Below are 17,525 nucleotides of genomic sequence, written 5' to 3'. Positions count from 1 at the left end.
GGGCTCAAACCAGGGAAGACTGCGAAGATCTTCAAAAGGATCTAACACAGCTGGAAAAGTGGGCCGAAAAATGGCAGATGAGCTTCAACGTGGGGAAATGCAAGGTCATGCACGTGGGGAAAAAGAACCCGATGTTCACATACAAAATGGGGGGAACACCACTAGGGGTCAGCAACCTGGAGAGAGACCTGGGAGTGATGGTAGATGCAACACTGAAGGCATCAGCGCAATGCGCCACGGCCTCAAGGAAAGCAAACAGAATGTTGGGTATCATTAAGAAGGGTATCACAACCAGGACGAAAGAAGTCATCATGCCGCTGTATCGTGCAATGGTGCGGCCACATCTGGAGTACTGCGTCCAGTACTGGTCACCGTACCTCAAGAAAGACATGGCGGTACTTGAGGGAGTACAAAGAAGAGCAACTAGACTGATAAAGGGAATGGAAAATCTCCCATATACTGAAAGATTGAAGCAGTTGGGACTTTTCTCCCTGGAAAAGCGGAGACTTAGAGGAGACATGATAGAAACCTTCAAGATCCTGAAGGGCATAGAAAAAGTAGACAGGGGCAGATTTTTAAAATTAAGGGGCGCCACAAGTACAAGGGGGCACTCGGAGAAATTGAAAGGGGACAGGTTTAGAACAAACGCTAGGAAGTTCTCTTTCACTCAGAGGGTGGTGGATACATGGAACGCGCTTCCAGAGGCTGTTGTAGGCAACAAAACATTAAATGGTTTCAAAGAAGGTTTGGACAGATTCCTTGAAGAAAAAGGGATTGAGGGGTATAGATAGGTATAGACCATTGCTCAGGCAATGGGCCTTATGGGCCACCGCGGGAGCGAACCGCTGAGCAGGATGGACCTAGGGTCTGCCTCAGCGGAGGCAACTTCTTATGTTCTTATGGACAGTCTCCTAAAAGAAAAGTCCATAAATCATTATTAGGAAAATTCACTGCTTATTTCTAAGTAAGCAGCAAGAAATCCTATTTTATTCTTTTGGAACCAGGTAGTGGCTAGCTTGGCCACTGTTAGAAAGTTTAATGGGCTTAATGGACCTCGGTTTCTCCTAGTACAGCGATACGTATACTATATATACTCAAATATACCCATCTGAATATAAGCAGAGGTAACCTTTTTTCCCCCAAAAAGGGGGGGGGGGGAGGTTGACTTGAATGTAAACCAAGCTTGCGTCAATCTTGTAAGGTTACTGTGGGAGTGAGTGGCCTAGTGGTTAGAGCTGTCTCAGCACTTTGAGATTGTGAGTTCAATCCCAGCCTGTTCCTTGTGACTCTGGTCAAGTCCTTCAATCCATCCATTTTCCCAGGTACCACAGTTAGATTGTGAGCCTACAAGGGCAGATAAGGAAAATACTTAAGAGTACCCGATTACTATTCAATTTATTGTAGCTGCTTTGGGTGAATCTCTTCATGAAAAGGTGATAAATAACATTGCAACCGCTATAGGAACCAACGTCGGCCATTTTGAGTAGTGAGACTAGGAGGATCGCTCATACCCTAGTTCACCACTGAACCAGAAGGGATTAAGTTAGGCCCAAGGAGAGGCCTGCGATGTGTCTAAGAAGGGGAAGACTAAAATATAAACAGAGACCTCCAGTTCTGAACCATTTTTGGGGGGCCCAAATATCTAGATTTATATTCAAGTATATGCAGTATACTTATGAAGGATTTGTGGCCTTGTAAAGCAATGTAAAAATATCTTTGGCATTTCTAATTCTGACTGAGCAGTATTGGCTTTGATTCCAAGGGGTCAAAGAGCTGAAAAAAAGTTGATGGAGATGCTTTGAGAGAGCATTAATCTCCCTTGACATCAAGCATTGATAGAAGTCACTGGAAATGGACATCAGTCAATTTTACACAAAAAAGAGGAAGAATTCATGGTCTCTTTAGTCAACACCAAACGCACATAATAAAAGCAGAGGCCCAGAATCATCAACATAGTCTTATTGGAGTACTTTATTAAAATCCCCCAAGTACTGGCAGATGCTGTACCCATGAAGTGCCACTTCTAGGATTTGAGAATCAAGCAGTAGATATACCTCAAAGTATTTAGTAGAATGTGTCCTCCACTTCTACAGCTTCTGTAATGTTGGCTTCAGCAATCATTGAGGAAGAGCTCAATAGGAATATCATTGAGAATATTGCTCAAGTTTTGTTTGATCTGATGACTCAGCTTCATCATTGTTGATGCATATAATCCTATGCAGTCTTTGAGACTCGTCCCCTCCCTGGAAGTGATTCATTGATGCCAGTGGGCTTCCAAGTCATTCAGTTGCACCTGTGTCTATTTCTAGTGCACTGAGGGAGAAATTTCCCCCGGGGTACAAGAGTACACTGCAGCCAATATGGACTGCATGCAGAGCTGCCCCTAATGAGGAATTGTTCAACCAGGTATAGACCAACTCAAAAATAAATTTTAAAAGCTTGCTAAAACTCCCTCAAAACTCATTAAAAAAATCCGTTAGCAAGGAGGCTTCTGTGACAAATATTGAACACCCTGATATTAAAAATAAGGTGATTTCAATCAATCCAAAAAAACATCAAAATGAAGATAAAATTAGATCTACCTCTGCCCACCTCAAAAAAGTTGTGGGATGTTTTTTTTTGTCAAAAAACGCTGGAAAAGAACTTTAAAAATGTTGGAAAAGCTAAGAAAGTGTTCCAGCAGTCATTTTGAATGCGTTCAGTTAATGCAAATGACATCACTAGATCAAGGAAATGCTGTAACAAGCAATTGCAATTAAAAGAAATCTCATATCGATATAGACTATCAAAATATTTTTTTAAAAAGTGCATTGTTTCAAAAACTAAAAAATAAACTGCAAATAGTGATCACATGCATATAAAGCAATATGTAAATGCATAAAATACATATAGACAGATAATATAACAATCATAAATGTATAAAAACAAAAATAGGCATATATAAATCATAAGAATGCAAACAGTCCATATATCACATGGGTTCCTTTTACTAAGGCGCGCTAAATGCTAAGGCGCCCATTATATTCTATTGGTGCGTTAGCATTTAGCGCGCGCTAAATTGGTTAGTGCGCCTTAGTAAAAGGACCCCATAATGGCAAGTGTGTGATCACCACCTAAAAACAGTGTCTTTTTTGATGCCTTATAAAAACAGAAACAAATCAGGCTCCTGATTAAGACCCTTGGGGAGTAACGGTATTGGATTTAAAAATAAAATGTTGCTCAGCCTGTAAAAGCAGTCTGTCAAAATCTCTACCTCTCCAGTGGGACTTAATTCTGCTCAGTACAACAAATTGTAGCTCCTGAAATAAATGCTGTTTAGCTGTCATATGTTCCTCCAAGGGTTTCAGCAATTTTCTTTTGAAGGCACTTCTAGGTTCTATTATACACTTGTTAAAAGCTTTATTCATTTTGCCAATGTACTACAGTTTACATGGACATATAACTGCATACACTACTTGCTCTGTCTTACAAATTGAATTATGATGCATTTCATATTTCTCACCAGACCTCAGATGTATCAAAAAATTTTGTCTTCAAATTAATTTAAATAGTACAATTCAAACAAGGAAAGTGTCCCTAGACAATGTTTACCTTCTGAGGCATAGGCAAACATGATGATGCATTTTAACTAATATTTTTTAGACAGAATATGAAAAATGTACAAGGATGTGAGAACTTGTGCAAGAGAATGTCAATAATAGAATCACTGTATTACTTCACCCTTTAGGGTCCAGGTTCATAAAATATATGTTCTATGTCAGTGGTTCCCAACCCTGTCCTGGAGGAACACCAGGCCAATTGGGTTTTCAGGCTAGCCCTAATGAATATGCATGAAGCAAATTTGCATGCCTATCACTTCCATCATATGCAAATCTCTCTCATGCATATTCATTAGGGCTAGCCTGAAAACCCGATTGGCCTGGTGTTCCTCCAGGACAGGGTTGGGAATCACTGTTCTATGTGACCACAATATAGTTCTAGTTTGGATCATAAAATTACATTTTGAACAATAGATTAGAAATATCTCTCTTGAAAAATTTTCTTGGTGACAGTAACCTCAACTTAAGAAATAAGTTAAATATAAGTTAATGCATAGATTGTAATCCCACTAGGGATAGAAAAAATTCCTGCATATAACAATTATATACCACTTTGTACCACAGATGGTATATCAAATCATAAGAACAGCCATACTGGGTCAGACTAATGGTCCATTTATCCCAGTCTCCTGTTTTCGCCAAGGTCACAGTACCCGGCAGAAAACCCAGATAGTAGCAACATTCCATGCTACTGATCCAGGGCAAGTAGCGGCTTCTCCCATATCTGAAGCAGTTGGCTAATGGTTAAAGTTCCAGGCTGACAACCAGCAAAACCAGGTTCAAATCCTACTGCTGCCCTTGTGAACTTGGGCAAGTCACTTAACCCATATTACCTCAGGTACAAAATTAGATTGCAAGCCATCTGGAGACATGGGACATGGAAAATACTTAAGTGTACATGAACATAACTCACCTTGAGCTACTACTGAAAAAGGGTGCGAGCTAGATCCAAATACAGTCAACCCTCAATCTAACATACCATGATTTAACAGATTTCAGATTTAACAGGATTCAGAGGAGCAAAAAAACAAGTGACAAGGGTATGTTTCCTCTTCCTCCTTGTACACGTTTTTTTTCTTTGTGGGCAATGTTTAATGGTATCTGTGCATTGTAGACCCAGCATACTTAATGAGCAAAGTTAGCTTTCAAATCTTGTGGTAGCAGTAGAGAGCAGAGAAAGCAAGTGTGTTTAACGGTGGGGCAGAAATTTTGAGTTAATCAAGAAATTGAAGTGGAGTTTCAGTAGCCCAACTTTGTGCAGAATATAGCAACAAGAAACAAGCCATTTTGGATATTTAAAAAAAAAGAAAACTAAAAGTAACAGTTTGCTCTTAAGAATTGTATTGAAGGTGCAAGTAGTGTAAAAGCTAGAAAACATAGCAAGAGAAAGATTTAGAAGAGGCGGTGTACAAATGGTATATTCAGCAACTTTCATGTGATGTTAATGTGCATGGAGTGGAATTAAGTGCTACTGTACAGGAACTCACAATGTATGAACATAAACTTACGAACAAGTAATGGATGGTTGTGGAGATTTTGGAATTGTTACGGATCACACAAAAATCTTGCACATGGAAAGATAGGAAGTCCTGACACAGAAGCAGTTCAGCCTTTCTGGTTTTAGCTGAATGATTTAATTACAAATGAGGAATTGCATCTGTCACAAATGTATAGTTCAAATGAGACTGAGTTATTCTGGCAGACCCTGCCATGAAATGCTCACGTCTTTAAAGACCAGATGCTTGTAGAAAGATGATAAAAAGATTTATCCCAGGACAAGCAGCCTATTTTCACCTGTGGGTGACATCGTCCACAGAGCCCAGATGTGGACAGCCTCGCAAGCAGACTTGCTTGAAGAAACTCAAGTTTGAGTCTGCCGTACCGCGCATGTGCAAGTGTCTTCCCGCCCAGCACAGGGCACGTCTTCTCAGTTTTCTGCAGAGCCGAGAAGTCCGTCTTTGACGCTCTGCGCTGAACTTAGTTCGCTTCGTGCCTTCTCTCATCGCGGCTTGTGTTTTATATCTTTATTACAGTGTCGCTGTGTTTTCTTTCAGTCATTGTTTTTAAAGAAAAAAAGTTTAACTTTTTTGTCGAGTGACGGCAGGGCCTGTCGTACGCCCTCAGCCTGCGGGCTTTGACTTTGCGGTGGCTATTTTTCCTTCTATGTCCCGGCTGGTCACAGGCTTTAAAAAGTGTAGCCAGTGCCAGGGTGCGATATCCCTCACTGACCCAAACTGTTGGTGCCTTCAGTGTTTGGGCCCTGACCACTGCCCGGAGCCCAGAGTCGTGCATTCGCTGTGCTACCCTTCAACCTCGAGCCCTCAAACGTCGTTGAGTTGAAGTGGAGAAGATTTTCAATATGGAAACCCCTACTACAGTCTCAACTTCGATCTCTAATTCGGTCAAGCCTGCTATGGGGTGTCCTCCTGCCTCCTCGTCCTCGACTCTCATCAGACTTTCCTCGTTTGGAACGTCCTTGACCTCGGGTAAATCTGCCAAGTCTTCTCCTGAGCTTCCCTCAAGTCAGATACCTCAGCAGACAGTTCCAGCGGTGGTCCTCAAGTTATCTAAGCATCATTCCTCCAAGTCGAAGCATTCTTCCTCTTCATCCTCAGAGCCTTTATCCTCAGCAAGGGGTCCAGTTTCAGACTCGGATCCACAATTACAGGTTACCATCCAGATCATTTTAGAGCAGAAATTTGTTCAGTTACTGACCAAATATAGTCCTGCCTCGACTGCTTCCTGCAGTCCAGCCTGGGCACTCAGCAGTTTCACAAGAGGTCGAGTCCTTGCCTGTGCCTCGAGCTGAATCTACACATTCCAGACCAGTCTTTGCAAGTGTCTGGTCTGGAATCTTCACACACTCTGTAAGGAGTCGAGTCTTTGTGAGTGTCTCGTCTGGAATCCTCATACTCCATACAAGGAGCCGAGACTTTGGGAGTGCTTCGAGATACCTCGATCCAAACCACTGAGCCTATGGAACTTTGATCTACAGCTTCCAGCCCTATATCCTCACATAAGGCATTGCCTATTTTGAGGCATAGGGCGAAGTCTCCTCAACCTCGCTCGAGACCGGCGATGAGCACTCTCATCGCCGGTTGAGGCACTCATCGAGGCACAGGTCCTCTTCAAGAGAGCAGCCTTCCTCATCCAGGTGTTCCAGCTCTTCGAGGCCTCCAACTACTCAATCCAGGACACCAATAGCAGAACCTGAGGGCTCCACTTCTCCCAGTGCCTTGTCTCAGTCTGCTTATTTGCTAGGATATCAATACTCCAGATATCAATATCCCTCACCTTCTTTTTCCACTCAAGGTCATCGAGCCCCTCTCGAGGCCATCCTCTTGCAGATCAATTGTCCTTTTCCTCCTTCCTCTGTCAAATGGCTGAGGACCTGGATCTTAAATTGGACTCTGGTTCTAAGTACACTAAGGAGTATTTAGAGGAAATGAGTTTGCCTTGACCTCCTGCGGAGTCTCTCAAACTTCCTCTTAACAGGCTTCTTTCTCAAACTTTCAAACGAAACCTGGAGACTCCTTATGCCATTCCTGCTGTTCTAAGCAAGTTGAAATCGAGGTATAAAACTGTACATTGCAAGGGATTTGAGAACTCTAAACTATCTCATCAGTCCCTTCTTATGGAATCTTCCTTAAAGAGGAGTCATCCTTCCAAGGCCTATGCTACCGTACCTCCTGTCAGATAGGGAAGGGCCATGAACAAGTTTGGCCATCGTCTCTATCAAAATTCGATGATGGCCTCCAGGGTTTTGAATTATAATTTCATCTTTACTACTTATTTTAAGTATTTTATTGATATACTCCCTGGTTTTACTAAAGACCTTGCTCAGCACAGACTTTTGGAGTTCTAGCAAGTCATTGCTACCTTAGCACAACTCAGGTTGCACCTTTTTCAGTCATCTTATGATGCCTTGGAACTTTCCTCAAGGGTCACTGCTTTCTCAGTAGTGATGCGCCGCCTTGCCTGGCTTCGCACCATTGATATGGATCTCAACATTCAGGATCGTCTGGCCAATATTCCTTGTGAAGGCAATGACCTCTTTGATGAATCTATAGAGGCCACCTATTGAGAAAATTTGCAAAGCTGCCACCTAGTCCTCGGTTCATACTTTCACCTCTCATTATTGTCTGGATGTTTTCTCCAGACGGGATGGCCATTTTGGCCAGGCAGTGTTACAAAATTTATTCTCCTGAATTGCCAACACTCCCACCATCCCATTCTGGTTAGCTTGGAGGTCACCCACATGTGAGAATAGGCTGCCTGCTTGTCCTGGGATAAAACACAGTTACTTACCGTAACAGGTGTTATCCAGGGACAGCAGGCAGCTATTTTCACAACCCACCCACCTCCCCTGGTTGGCTTCTCTTCTAGCTATCTGAACTGAAGAGACACCCTGTGCTGGCGGGAAGGCACTCGCGCATGCGCGGTGCGGAAGACTCGAAACTTCTAAGTTTCTTCAAGCAAGTATGCTTGCGAGGCTGTCCGCATCCGGGCTCTGTGGATGACGTCACCCACATGTGAGAATAGTTGCCTGCTGTCCCTAGATATGGTAAGTAACTGTGCTATTTGTGCTATTATGTACAAGTACTGATGGTATGCATTGCCTAAAGATTGTTGTGTTTGGTTGATCACGTTTTCTCTAAGACTGTATCTGAATTGCCAGCTTATTTTTATTTACAGAGCCGGTTTATCTCACAAATTTTTGCAGAGTGGTTTGTCAATCATTTTGTTCTAGAGGTTTGCTATTAACCATATAGAGATTTTAAAGAAGAATGCACAAGATGTAAAGGCAGTTCTACTCTTAGATAATGCATCTGCCTACCCTTATGCAAGTAAATTGATTAGTCAAGATGGCAAGATTCATGCCCTTTTTTTACCCCTTAACACCACTTCATTGATCCAACTCATGGATCAAGATGTTATATCATGAAAATACAAGACATGCTGGAGGAGGAGGAACACTAAGCATCAATTTGCCACCTAAGTTGAGAAATTTCAACACACAAGTTCCTCAGAATGCCACACTAGATATTCGTGTGGTAGCCGTCCTCATAGGAACTTTTAAGTGTGTGAGTTTGTTGTTTTCTAACGTTTCATAAAGTGCAAGTGCTTCAATAAATAATTATCATTTTGGTTGTATTTTTAAATCGTTATCATTTTTGTTATATTTTTAAAGAATTACTGCAAAAGCAAATACTTAGCTTTATAAAACTGGGTCTGCCTCAATCCCCACCGACGCGTTTCATAATTTCATCAGGGTCGGGGATAGGGAGAGCAGAGCAGTTTGAAATCTGAGCATATTGCTAGATCCCTGTTGAGAGTGCCGAGGAGGAAGACATACTACATGACACTAGATGTCAAAGAACACTTCAAAACATTAGAAATTACAATATTACATTACAGATTTCTATTCCGCCATTACCTTGCAGTTCAATGCGGATTACAAAAAGAGTTATAGAAGGAGGGTTACAAAAGTTAGATCAAAGATCATTTCCAAGAGTGGGTCAGGTAGGATCAGGGGTTAGGGAGAGGATGGTAAGAAGGAAGGTATTCGTGGTTTTAAGCCTTATTCAAGGATTTCTTGAAGAGTATAGTTTTTATTTCCTTTCTGAACATCTTGTAGTCTTGGGTTATCAGTAGGTTGGAGATTTGGTTATAAAGCAAGCAATTTACAGCCTTGCAGCTGCTTGGAAGGATATGAAAATCACAACTTTAGCAAACTGCTGGAAAAGGTCATTGACACAGATTCTGCATATAACTTGGAAAATTTTGAGGCAACTTGCAGGTACCATGTTGCTGCGAATGTGCTTGTGCGAAGGAGAGGGTTTTGTTCTAGTCCGTCTCCTGCGCTTCTGAAACCTTGCCACCAAGGAGGGAAGATGGGGCGCACTGGCAGCAGATTTTTTTGCACGTTGTTCATGGGGCCCTGTAAGGAACTCATTGGACCCCTGAGGAAGATGTATTCGTTGAAACACGGACCATATCGGGTACTTGTGCCTTCATCATATAGGTGCACCACATCTTTACAATGGTTGATTTTTTAAATAAGACTTGTCATCTTCAATATCAACTCTGCAGTATTTTTCTTTGGTTTTCTGTTATTCCACGCTGTTATTTCTTTGTTGGATCCCTCTTTGTGTTGTTTGAGACCCAAGATGTCTCACGCAGAGAATGACGCAGGGGAAAACTTTGTCCCTTTCCCCGCGAGCTCAGTCCACATCCCCACCCTGTCCCATCCCTGTGAGCTCTGTCCCCGTCCCTGCCCCATCCCTATAAACCATCTGATCCTATCCACACAAGCCTCAAATAGTTATGATTATATATTGAACTTATTTTATTAAAGTATTTAAAAAAATTTCTGTATAATTGTCAATTTATAAACACAAATAATACAGAGCAAGGATCAGCAAAACCCCTGCCTCCCCTCCCCTTCACAAATATCCCTTCTACTATCAAGAAAACTGAATAAGCTAAATTATTACAGAATGCTACACAGAAAAATCATGCTAACAGAATAGTGCAGACACATATGACAGGAATAGTGTTAGGGGAGTGCAACTAAGACAAATGCCCCCTGGTCAGAGAGAGCCCTAAGCAGCTGGAAGCTAAACAAGCACAGCCTGGGCTTTGCGGTCCCCAGTTATGCCAAATACCAGCTCTAGCAGGATACATATTTCAAATTTGATATATTCTAATCACAAAATAGAAAATAAAATTATTTATTTCTATCTTTTCTTGTCTCGTCATTTTATTCTTTAAATCCTGTTGGTCTCAGGCGCTGGTCTCCGTTTTCTTTTGTCTTCTCTTAACTCACTTGCCAGGGTCTCCAGACCATTTCACATTTCTTCATTCTCCATCCATGCTCATCCTCCATCTTCTATCTCTGTGTATATATTGTTCCACATGTTCAGTTTCTCCCTTCTCTATGTCTCCTATGCGTCCCTTTCTAGTATTTCCCCTGTGTCCCTCCCCCTGTGTACAGTATCACTCCTCTATATCCCCCCTGTCCAGCATCTTCCTTCTGTGTTCTTATTCTCCCCCATGTCTGGCCATCTTCTCTCTGTGTCCATATACCCTCCCATGTCTAGCATTTCACCTCTGTTCATATACTAGCTAGCCATTGCAGAAACAGGTCTGACCCAGTATGGCTATTCTTATGTTATGATGAGATGCACATAAATATTCATGTTATTCATAAGTTTGGTTTCTAGATCCTAAGATTTGTTGATGTCTGCATTAAACTAATGGGACTTCTTACGCATGCTCAAAAAATCCTTTTAGGTTTTCTGAAGTCAGAGGAGTGAGAACCAGATGAACTGTATTCAGTTCCCACTGCAGCTCCTTGTGACTCTGGACAAGTCACTTAACCTTCCATTGTCTTGGGTACAAAATAAGTGTCTGTATACATATAATATGCAAACTGATTTGATTGTAACCACAGAAAGGCAGTATATCAAACCCTATCCCCTTTCCCTTTCCTTCCCTATTTGAGACAGTGGCACTGAATGACATGACTTCCACTTGTGTGTTAGATTTATCTAGCCATTTATAGAGATCCCCATTACAGGTAAGCAGCTTTACTTTCTGATATCCTTGGTCTTTTGTTACAATCATATCTTTCATTATGCTTTACATTTTAGCAGATCTTAAACTATATCCATGCATGCCCTTTACTTTTCAGTGAACAATAATTTAAGTATCTAGTCATTAATTCAGGTTAGTTCAGCAGTTATTGTGCTTATTTTATTTTTGCTTATCTTAATACCTATTTCTACATTGGATGATTGTATTGTCACAGGGAAAGACCAAGTCATTCTGGTCCCATTAAAAGACGACATCCTTCTGATGACTTTAATCGAAGAGAGAAAAGATTTACACCGTATGCTTCAAGTAGCCATCCTTCACATCCATCCATGAGTGAAAACCAAAATTTAAGAGACTGTGAGAACATTTCTTCATCTGGTGTACTTATAGAATCGGATAAATCTAATCGTGCCCCTGTTTTTTCATATGATTATAATTTTGGCTTGCCTAATCATCCTCCTCATAAAGAAGAGAGGGGTTATAATAGATCTACCATCAAGATATCAAACCAGTAAACTTACACTAGGAAAGTCTGATTTAAATATGCATTTATATGTCCATTTTGGACCAGATTTTGTTAGAATTAAAAAAAAAAAAAAATCAGCTAATAGTATTTCAAGGAAATGTCTACGTTAATGTTCTAATAATTACTTTATTTTCATCTGTTTGATGTTTTTGCTAAAATATGCCTTAGGACATAGAATAGGAGGTATGTGTATATATAATTTTAATTTTTTTATGTAGTTAATTGTGCTAAAAACTACATACCAACATTGTTGTAGAAGCTTGTCTGCCTTCAAAGAGCTGCTGATGCATCAGTTATTAGGTTTTAGGGAAAAGGTTTAATTGAAGACTTGACTGAAAAGGTAAACCAAAATCCCATAGTTTTTAACCTGATGGGAATGCTAGTCCACAAGATTTTCAAGTGTGGTGGCTACTTTCTTTGAATATTTTTGTTGGCTTAATGACATTTTACCATATTCGCTTTTATATTGGTACAGGGTCCAAAAAAATTACAAGTAAGCATATTTTGATCAAACTGATATCCAGTTCAAAGCATAAGTAGGGAATTTATGTTTTGAACTACTGCCATATTGTGTGAGGTCTTGACTCCAGTTTTTACATAAAACAGAATTTAATCTGTTCTTGTGGCTGTTTTGTATTAAAAACAAACTAGTACTGTCTCATTACTTTCCTATCTTGCAAGTCAGGAAAACCAAACTGCATATCTTGAAAATGGCAAAAAGAGAATTAATAACCTAAAAAGCACACTTAAATAAAAATTGTTTTCAAAACATCAAGAAGACATAGGGCTCCTTTTATCAAGCTGCGCTAGCGGTTTAACACGCATAATAACGCGTGTTAAACCGCCGGCTGCGCTAGCTGGTACCGCCTCCTCGAGCAGGTGGTAGTTTTTGGCCAGCACGGGGGTTAACGCATGATGAAACGTCGCGCGTGTTAACCCTGCTAGCGCGGCTTGATAAAAGGAGCCCATAGTGAATATTGATATTGGCTACTGAGTAAAGGAAGGGTTTTTTTTAACCTATGACTCTATTGTACTCAATGCCACCTAGGAGTTAGGTGCAGTTTATAAAATCGGGGCCTAAATGTAGTGCTGATCTCGGAAGCATTTTTCCTTCTTTTCTGTGCTAGCCAACCATTTCTAAGTGAATTGCACTTCTCTGGTTATTACTTCATTTGCCTCCAATTAAGGTGGTTGGACAATGAAACCATTCTTATGCTGTCCTTACAGGCTAATATGAATAAATTAAATGAAAAACATTTCTTTAGAACAGGCTTATAATTGTAACAGCTTAGAACTTTGTCAATACATGCTATCACAGGATAAATCTGTCACACATGAGTGGTATAATTTAATGGCACCAAGAATGGAAGATTTTACTAGATAGAGCCAGAAAGGACTTTCTGCCAGGTAGTAGTTGATCTGAGGGATTGATGACAGACTGAAAGGTGAATTGGCCCATGAAAGTCATTAAGATAGTCTTTGGCATTTGTCCACTGGCTAAAACAGTGGAGCCTGTTTAGTTGTAGAATCTCTTTCCTGCACTTTGACCTTGTGCCTTGTCGAGGAGAGTTTGAGAGAAGCAGATGTCTCTTCACTGAAGGAAAAGTACTTTCATTCCATCACTTCTTATCGGTAATCCCCCCAGAAAAAATAGTTTTTATTCCATCTTGGACCTCAGAGGTCTGAACAAGTTTCTGAAAAAGAGAAAATTTTGTGATGTGTAAGTATAGTCTTACTAGTTACTCCATATTTGTTATCTGAACTACAGATGTATTAACTTCTAGGATGGGGAGCATACAGCCTCGGTCTTCAAACACAGGGATTTTTGGTTCTCCTAAAATTACCAATACAGTAATCTGACATGTTCTCCTCACAAATTTCTAGCATGTCTTGACCTACTAGATTTTAACCAACAGTAATGCTGTCATGTTCTGCCTCAGGAAAAAAGGGGGATATTAAGAATGAGTAGCTAAGGGCATGTAAGTTTTGCTTCTTAGTTCACATTGCATCTAATTCAGGTAACCTATATCTTTGGGCAAACCCTGTTAAGACTTTTTCTGTCTAATTTTAGAGCCAAAATTTTCATCCTCATAAACTTGTTAGCAGAATTAACATTTAGCTAAACTGACCTCCCAAAATGTTCATTTTTAATTTCCTATTAAGTAGAGGTTTGGCCCCATTAGTAAATAGGGTAGAGATCTGGTCTTGGGAACAGCTTGAATAAACAGCAAGGTTTTGAGGGTGACTTTAAATTGTAGATTGGAGGATTCCAGCCAGAACTGAGATGTGAGGAATTTCCAAAGTTTATATAGGTTCTAAGCTTTGGAAAACCCTTACATCTCAAAACCGCCTGGAATCCTCTTATCAACAGTTTAAGGACACCCTGTAAATGTTGTTTGTTCAAGTTTTCCCCAAGACCTGATCCCTGATTGCCCATCTCCTATACCTCTTTCCCACCCCCCTCTTATTCCCTTGCCTGTCTTCTCTCCTATTCCCTTCCTCTATTCATCTTTCCTCTCGCTCGCCATCCTCTCCAAATATTTTGTTGTAAACTGCATAAAATCCATATTTTGGCCTTTGCAGTATGTCAAAAAGTTATAAGTAAATAAATAAAAAAGTTGATTCAGTAGGGCCCCTAGAAAACAAAAGGCTGTTATTATAGAGGTGATCTTACTGCTTGAAATTAAAACAGTACTGAATTTTCATGCTTCTTTGTTACTCTGTCCTGTTGAAAGAGCAGCACACAGCAGTACTGTAGTCACTGCAAAGTACCTCTACTGCAGTATTTTTAATTGGTTAGCCCCCTCTTTTACTAAGCTGCAATAGAGGTTTCTACCGTGGCTCAGAGCACTAAATGCTTTGACGCTGCTCTAATGCTTATAGAATTCCTATGAGCGTTGGAGCAGCGTCAGAGCATTTAGCATCACAGAAAAGAAACATGAAATGGTATACAAAACTAATGGAAAAGGCCATCAAAGATGACAACGTGAAAAGGTATGGTGATGGATATTTTAATTATTAGAAAATGTTATGTTAGAAACAATGAGTGTGTAATTACTGTTTTTTTCACCACATCACATTTATCCTAAAATTATATATTTGGTTGGATGTGACAGTTTTTTATGTGAGGATGTTGATATCTAATAGTGATAGGTGGATAGAAAGAGAGGTACTGTATTGGATTTTTGCTGTGTTTGTCAATGTGATGTGTTTGGGGTGAATATATTTGTTGAAGTATATACTATATATAACCTTGGGATATGAGTGCTGAATCTGCGAAAGTATGAACTATTTGTATTGGACTGTTCTTGGGACTGTTTTATGATGAACTTGGGTTGTGATATTCTGTGTGATGTCTCTTTTTGCTGACCTAGAAATGCAAGTCTAGTCACAAAATAGTAGAATTCAGAGGCACAGTCTGGTCACAAAATACTGTGTTCCCCCGAAAATAAGGCAGTGTCTTATATTAATATTGGGTCCAAAGAATGCCTTAGGGCTTATTTTGGGGGGATGTCTTTTTTTTTTTTTTTCTTGTACAACAATCATCTCTCCCTCTCCTCCACCCCAATTCTTCCTCTTTCCTTTATCCTCCCCCCCATGTGCAACATCTTTCTTCCCCTCTCACCCATCCCCTTGTACAGCATCTTTTTATCCCTCCCTCCCATCCCCCTGTGCAGCAGAACCCCAACAACCCTCCCACCATAAGATGTACATACCTCTGCTCTGAGACCTCAAAAAACAGCAGCAGCGGCAGCTCTCTGAATGGGCTGCTTCGCGATCTTCCCCGCGAGGGCCAAGTCTTCCCTCTGCAGCATGTTTCTATTCCTCCCTTCCATCCCCCTGTGCAGTAGAACCCCACTGACTTCCCACCATGATGTGGCAGAGGGAAGACCCCAGTGGGGAAGGCCATGAAGTAGCCCGTTCAGAGCACTGCCGCTGATGCTGCTTTAGGAGGCCTCAGAGTGGAGGTATGTCAGGTCTCACCGGGGTGGAGGGTCGCTGAATTGAGAAGTCCAATTTTTTCAGCAAATCAGGCAGCACTATTGTTAGGGATGAGGTCGGGGCATTCGAGGGGGGGTCTTTGGGGGGTCAATCTTAATTAACTAGGGCTTATTTTGGGGGTAGTGCTTATATTAGGAGCATCTATAAAAATCATGCTAGGGCTTATTTTCGGGGAAACAGGGTAGTAGCACAGTCTGGTCACAAAATAGTAGAATTCAGAGGCACAGAAGGGAAAAGTCCCTTCTTCCTGGGAGGTTGTGTGGGATCTCTGCAAACACACCAACAGATATGAAGATAGTAAGGGTTTGGTGGATTTTGAAATATGATGTGTGGTTGTGCATGGTAAGTTAAAAGTTGCTTTCAGTAGTGAAATGGGCTTGTGTGTATAGCTGCTACAATCAACAGTAGTTTCCCGGCTGACATGGTGAGTAGTGAAGATGCTACAGTTGAGTGGTGATGACAGGACACTGTGTGTTGCCACCACAGTTGCAGCAGAGGGAATGATACTCTCTCTAGTTTTTGTGTATTTTATTGGGTATTGTAAACCACTGCAAACTTTTGTAGAGGTAGTAGAGCTCAACAATTTAAAATAGTGCCATGCAATTTCAACAGGGTAGAAGTAGACATACTTCATCACACTTCCATCTTTGGAAGAAGCAAAGCATGCTGTATCTGTGGTCTATATGGCATTGTGACAACAATGACAAAGGCAGGTCTCAGCTGTGTTTTTATTCTCAGTGATGAGTCTTGTTCATCTGCAAAACATAACAGGGCATGTGCTCAGTTGGGAGTATCATACCTGCAAACGATATGCTGGGAAAGTCAATAGTCATTTCAGTAAATACTACAAAACAAAGCACTTGATTAATTGATTGCAATGGTTTTATCATATTTATTTTAGGGTAAAAAAAAGAACAAATGTAAACATAGAAAAGGAAGGTGTGTATCACCTTAATAATAGAAATAATGATATCTTTGGCATGATTTGAATTCTTTGTGCGGATATTTGCTTTCTTTATTTTTCATGATCCTATATTTAACATATTTATTCCACTGTCACTTAAGCCTTCCTTTTTTTCTTGCTTCTCTCTTTTTTATATGGATAAAAGGAGACAGATGCTTCATTAAGAGAGATTTGCTTTTGAAAACCAGCTGTAGGACTAGCTCAGTGGAAGTAATGCATATGCTAAAGGTCAGGGCTGGAAGTGAAGGCAGCATTCATGGACCCTGGGGGTAGAAGTCCACTGAAACTCTGATACCTAATGGCATGGCTGCAAGATTCAAGAAGGCACCCTAGCTTAGAAATGTCAACTCAGTTATTGGACTGAGTGAGTTGGGAGGGGATAGAAATTAAGGCATTGCTTCCCAAACAGGCTGCCACACCCCCATTTTAGCAGGGTAAACAAGAACCTTAACTGTCCTTTGTCAGCTCAAAAGGATGTGAAGTTAAAAGCATTCCTGAATTACATGGCTTATTTTATTTTTGTTACCATGGTTGTGATCCTAGTAGGTTTGCAACCCACTGATTGTAAACTTTGAATTAGAGGGCAAAAAAAAGAATCCCCATAAATTGCAGCTAAAGGCTGGTGGTGCTAGATTTTAGCCCTGATTTCAATTATGCAGAAATGCAAAAGAAACACATACATTTCTCTAAGTGGATTTATAGATTAAATAAAGGCAGAAATTCCATGACATTTTCTATGGTATAAATCCTCTTCCCAATTTTGATGATTCTTAGTGGCCTATGATTTGTTGTTTCCTGAAAATAAGGAAATACTTACTTTCATCAAGTTTCACCC

At 40.6% G+C, this 17,525-nt stretch overlaps 1 protein-coding gene and 1 long non-coding RNA gene across 4 annotated transcripts in view; one reads left to right on the top strand and one right to left on the bottom strand.

The window, feature by feature from the left end:
- The window catches only part of LOC117360069, a 219,874-nt gene extending 207,489 nt beyond the window's left edge, over positions 1–12,385 (top strand). For all 3 annotated transcript variants that reach the window (XM_033943703.1, XM_033943701.1, XM_033943702.1), the window contains one exon: positions 11,413–12,385. In XM_033943703.1, the coding sequence (XP_033799594.1) occupies positions 11,413–11,713 (301 nt within the window). In that variant the 3' untranslated portion in view covers positions 11,714–12,385. The remainder of the gene's footprint in view (positions 1–11,412) is intronic.
- A 362-nt stretch (positions 12,386–12,747) lies between these two features.
- LOC117360070 lies at positions 12,748–16,622 on the bottom strand. Its single transcript, XR_004539352.1, has 2 exons — positions 16,356–16,622; positions 12,748–13,418 (listed from the first exon to the last, which is right to left on the bottom strand). It is a non-coding gene; the product is annotated as an uncharacterized LOC117360070 (long non-coding RNA).
- Positions 16,623–17,525: the final 903 nt, after the last annotated feature.

Source organism: Geotrypetes seraphini, chromosome 4 (genome assembly GCF_902459505.1).
Source record: "Geotrypetes seraphini chromosome 4, aGeoSer1.1, whole genome shotgun sequence".
Lineage (NCBI taxonomy): Eukaryota > Metazoa > Chordata > Amphibia > Gymnophiona > Dermophiidae > Geotrypetes > Geotrypetes seraphini.
This window is presented reverse-complemented; position numbering and strand designations above follow the sequence as displayed.